General features: G+C 37.4%; 1 protein-coding gene across 1 annotated transcript; it reads left to right on the forward strand.

Annotated features, from left to right (window-relative positions):
* Nucleotides 1-759: 759 nt before the first annotated feature.
* Nucleotides 760-3,358, forward strand: LOC122045578 (uncharacterized CRM domain-containing protein At3g25440, chloroplastic-like). The gene is made up of 3 exons (XM_042605859.1): nt 760-1,253; nt 1,934-2,335; nt 2,635-3,358. The coding sequence occupies exons 1-3, from the start codon at nt 828-830 to the stop codon at nt 2,932-2,934; spliced, it is 1,128 nt and encodes a 375-aa protein (XP_042461793.1). The 5' UTR covers nt 760-827; the 3' UTR covers nt 2,935-3,358.
* The last annotated feature ends 1,637 nt before the right edge of the window (nt 3,359-4,995 follow it).

Below are 4,995 nucleotides of genomic sequence, written 5' to 3' on the forward strand. Positions count from 1 at the left end.
CTCCGCTTCACTGATCGGCGGTGGCAAACGGGCGACGAATCGAGGAAGGATTGTGGCTACAATCACGTTGCGTGACCATGGCTAAAACTAGCATTAGTCTAGCTAGGTTGTTGATTCCTCTTTTTCCTCTGCTTCATCGAATGACGGCAGCGTGTGGCGCGCGGGTGGACTCAACTACATCGATAAGAAAGGAAGCTGAAACAGGAACCCTAACTCCAAATGAGAAGGAAATTTCATTCATGCGAGGCTAAGGACAAGGACATAAGAGATATGACGGGAAGGGAAGAAACACATTCCACCGATTTTGGATGGATAAAATTTTGTTAACAAATTGATCAACTGATGGATTCGTAAATCTATTCATCTATTATTTCATGACAAATAAACGAGAAAAATAATAAATAATCCATCTGTGTGAAGGACGCGAGAGATACAATGGGAAGGGAAATGCATTTCACCTAATTTTAGATGGATAAAAATTTATTAACAGATTGATCAATGAATGGATTCGTGAATCCATTTGTCTATATTTTCATAACAAACAAATGAGAAAAAAGAATAAACCTCAGTTTACGAATCTATCCTTCTTCTAAGTAAATTGAGCATGAGTGTGATGGAATTGTATGACAATTGAAGTTTTGGTTATTAAAGCTTAATTGAGGGTAAATAATTTGATGGATATAAAAAATTGAAAAAAAATAATTCAAAGACATTTTGAGACGCACCGAGCAGAACTGAGGCCAGGCCGGTTGACTGGCGTCCCTGGCAGATCGACCCCTTAACGTTTTCAGTTGGGTTCGTGGGCAACGCAGAAGAAACGCCGTGTGATGGGAAGCCGTGCTGCTCTCTCTTTGTCAAAAGTACTTCAAAGGTCTCGTCATCCTCGTTTCCTCCTCCCTCGCTCTGCTCCCATCCCGCTTCCTCCCTCCCCTCTTCCTCTCCTTACCCTCACTCTCCGCTCTCATGTTCCCTCTCTCGGTTCCTTCGACACATGCTGGGGTGCCCGTGGCTTCAGCTACGGCTCCGCCAATCTCGTCCTCCCCGATGGCAAACCACGGTTCGAGATTCACGAGATCGATCAGCCCCCCAAGGAGAAGTATCGGACCAAGAAGAGGCTGAAGCTTCAAAGGAAGCGGGATAAGCGGAAGCGCAAGGAGGCGAATAAGGCAGACCCGCGACGGATCCGACCTAAGGGTAAGAAGAAGGATAGATTTCCCTCCCAGGAGGATCGGATCAAGTATAAGATTGAAAAGGTTAACTGTTCGACTTTCTAATCTTTTCTACTTATTTCTTTAGGTTGCTCGAGTTGATTGTTTATTCAGAGCAGCTAGATACGTAATTTACTGCATTTCAAGCTCTACGGCACTCACGAATCTTCTTTGTTGTTATTTCGTTAACAGTCTGTGATATATAGCCTTTCCTATATTGTTGATTTCTGTAGCGTGTTAACTTTTTGCTGAAATTCGGATATGTTAGTTTGTGTTCATTAAAATGGATTCTTAATTTGTTTAGTTTTGTGACGGGGGAGTTTGTGTTTTTTTTATGATCCTTAGGAATATAATGATGTTAGCAATTGTTAAATATGTTCTTAAACAATTATTGGTTGTTATCTTTCTCTAGTTTTAAGGATGGATATTAACACCTCTAGTAAAGTATAATGCCCCACTACAACTTACCATCAATACATTAGAAATTTATATATTTGGCTTCAGAAACAGGCTTAAGTAATCAAACTCGTGCTCGATCAACTGGGAACAATATCATTTTCAATCCGAATTCTTGTTCCATTGCAGGTTGATTATGCCATTAGTTCAATAATAGTTGGACACTATCAATTTCTCTTTTTTGTTCAATTTCTTCTCAAATGTTGCACCAGTAACATGGTTTTTTTTTATTGGAGCTAATGATATAGATCATTTCGTTCTAATTGAAGGCCAAAATTAAAGAAGCATTGTTGATTGAGAAGTTAAGGAAATATGAAATTCAGAAAAGTCAAGGCCCGGAGATCAAACCAGAAGACTTGTCAGGGGAAGAACGCTTTTACCTGAAAAAGATTGCTCAAAAAAAGTCCAATTATGTACCTGTGGGAAGGCGAGGTATCTTTGGTGGTGTAATATTGAATATGCACTTGCATTGGAAAAAGCATGAGACAGTTAAGGTCATCTGCAAGCCATGTAAACCTGGTCAAGTTCATGAGTATGCAGAAGAGTTGGAGAGGTTGAGTGGTGGGGTACCCATCCAAATTATTGGAAAAGACACGATAATATTTTATCGGGGAAAGGACTATGTTCAACCTGAAGTTATGTCACCCATTGACACACTGTCCAAGAAGAAAGTATGTATCTTAACTCATCCCTTTTATATGTTTTATTTCATTTTTTGTTCTTTTCACTGTACTTGTCACATGTATACATGTGTTGAATCCTACCACAAATCACATGGGTAAATGCTGCATTTGGCTATGAAAACCAGAAAAAATGTATCAGTATTTAGACATCTACAATATTTCATACATGTTAAACTCTCCATGAATTCTATTTTCCCTCTGATAGATTTACATGACCAGAGTCATCGAAAATGGATGCTCATGTGACAATATGTTGTTTCCTCACAGTCCTCACTGTTGATTTTCAGGCACTTGAAAAGTCCAAGTATGAACAATCACTTGATACAGTTAGGCGCTTCATTTCAATATCTGAGAAGGAGCTTGAACTTTACTACCGACATGTAGCACTTTATGGTGATCCAAACACCCGCAATGCTGATTTTGTATATGGGGATGCTAAGGGAAATTCACAGTTTAGAACAACAAAAGTGCTACACTCACCTGAGTTAGGAAATGCTGTATCAACTAGTCATGATTCGTCTGTTGATTCTTTTATCTCTTCAACTGGTGAAATCTCTAGTGATCAATCAGATAAAGATGATTTCTGATTAGCTACCAATGGTACATATGCAGATGTCTAATGAAGAACATCTGTGCTCATCTCAAGCTAATAAATCAATAGCTCTTTCAGAGGAAGAGGCTGATTCTGATGAATTGATGACCCCCAACTATTATTCGGATGGGGACCTAGTGTTACATTCTCAAGTGGATTCAAATGATGAAAGAAAGAATTTGAGGGCATACAAGAATCCCTGGAAAATTTTATACCTTCTTATTTATTAATAGTGCATTTTGCTATGGGTCGATGGAATATCTTTGTTGGCTTCTAACAAGGTCCCGACTTGCAGTTATACTAGATCCTTCTGTTCTCTATTTAAATACTGGAACTGGTGGATGAAAAACATGCAGGCACATGTGTAACACCAACAAGTTTTTATTTATTGTATTTTGTTTTTTATGGTGTCATGCCCATCTTTTATTGCAATCTAATTCTGTTACCATGAACTTAAAAACAAGGTCTTATAGACAACTTCCTAACTTAAGGTATATTATTGATTGGGCGACTTTCTTAGATCCTTTTATCTTGGTAATTTATATTCTTTTCAGGTTTGTTACATCTGTATTAGTTCACTTGTTGAGGTCATTAAAATCATTTTATATGGGCACATTTATAATGATGTCCAGGGTTTCTTTCACCATTTACTTTGTTGTTGCTAGGATTTAGATAAAATTTGTATTAGTCTAGTGGATCAAAGTATAAATTAAAAAGCTTATTTCAACATGGTATGGTATAGGAACCATCATCTTCGGTTGCTGATAAAGTTCTTTGATGGCATTATCTGCCTAATTTTGGTTTTATTCCATATTGTTCTGATTATTGTTTTGAAGAAACATGAAAACGGAATTGTTGTGATTGTAGTTGATGTGGATGACATTGTTTTGGAATTGATCTCAATGTGATTATAGATACTTAAAATTGAAGCTTCACAAGTACTTTCAAGCCAAAGATCTTGTTCAATTTCATTAAAGTGTAGCTTCACAAATACTTCAACCCAACTTTTTGGGTTGGTTGTGTGAATTTTCTCTCCATTTCACTCCAAGGCTTTTTCACTAGAGACTAAACTTCCCAAGGACTGAATCTCATTTAAATATAAGCACAACAATATTGGTATTGACTAGTGAAACTTTATATGCTTATTTATTGTCGGAATCATGTGTCAGTTTATTGATTGTTTGAGAAATAACATTGGTTCATGTGGGAATCTTTAATGTCACATAGAAAAGAATTAGTTTGCTTGAACGAACAAGAATTGGGATATTGTTGGATATTTGGCTGATGATTTGGCAAGTTATGCTTAAGTTTGTCTACAACTAAATATTACATTGTTACTGGAGGAAGATTATCTGAGAGGAGCACTAAACAAGTTGGCATTGCAAGGTCCAGTGTTTGAGCAAATAATGCTGTGGCTTTGTGGTATGATTGACGTTTGTGGTTGACATGGAATATAAATGAACTAGCTTTAGCTTTTGATGAGGCAAGAACGCCATGAGCCACATGGACTCGGTCAATGCGGAGCTCAGTCATTCAAGCCGGAGTTTAGGTCAAGTCAGTCTAACTTAGAGCGAGCTCAAGTCAAACTAGACTAACTCTTCAAAGTTCAACTCAAGTCAACCTGACACACGGTCAAGCTTAAGTCTAATCACTTTCGAGCTAAGATGCAACACGATGACACTTGTTATAAAGTGAAGAGGAAAGAGGTTCGTTCTTTGGAAATTAAAATCACCCTTTACTCTCTATATAAGATAATGGTGTTATATGTTAGGATCAAAAGATTTCATATATTTTCATGATTGTATGATATTATTCATTTTGACTTAAGTCCTTGTAATTTTGTTTTTAGATTCTACCCAAAAGACCTCATACCAATGGAGATATTTTTTTCTTATAAATTTATGATCTTTTCCATGTATTTTCAATGTGAGATTATATTTACAACCTTATAGCCCCAATAATCTCCCCTCAAATACAGGACCACAAGGTCCCCTTAAGTATCGAGTCACTCTTGACTTGCTTAGGGTCTCCCTTTGAGCATCGGGTCACTGACATA

The sequence above is a fragment of the Zingiber officinale genome, chromosome 2B (assembly GCF_018446385.1).
Source record: "Zingiber officinale cultivar Zhangliang chromosome 2B, Zo_v1.1, whole genome shotgun sequence".
Lineage (NCBI taxonomy): Eukaryota > Viridiplantae > Streptophyta > Magnoliopsida > Zingiberales > Zingiberaceae > Zingiber > Zingiber officinale.

Coding starts and splice junctions, on each gene's coding strand:
- LOC122045578 (XM_042605859.1), top strand. CDS start 828: ATGGGAAGCCGTGCTGCTCTCTCTTTGTCAAAAGTACTTCAAAGGTCT. Junction 1,254..1,933: donor TCAAGTATAAGATTGAAAAG/GTTAACTGTTCG, acceptor TTCTAATTGAAG/GCCAAAATTAAAGAAGCATT. Junction 2,336..2,634: donor ACACACTGTCCAAGAAGAAA/GTATGTATCTTA, acceptor GTTGATTTTCAG/GCACTTGAAAAGTCCAAGTA.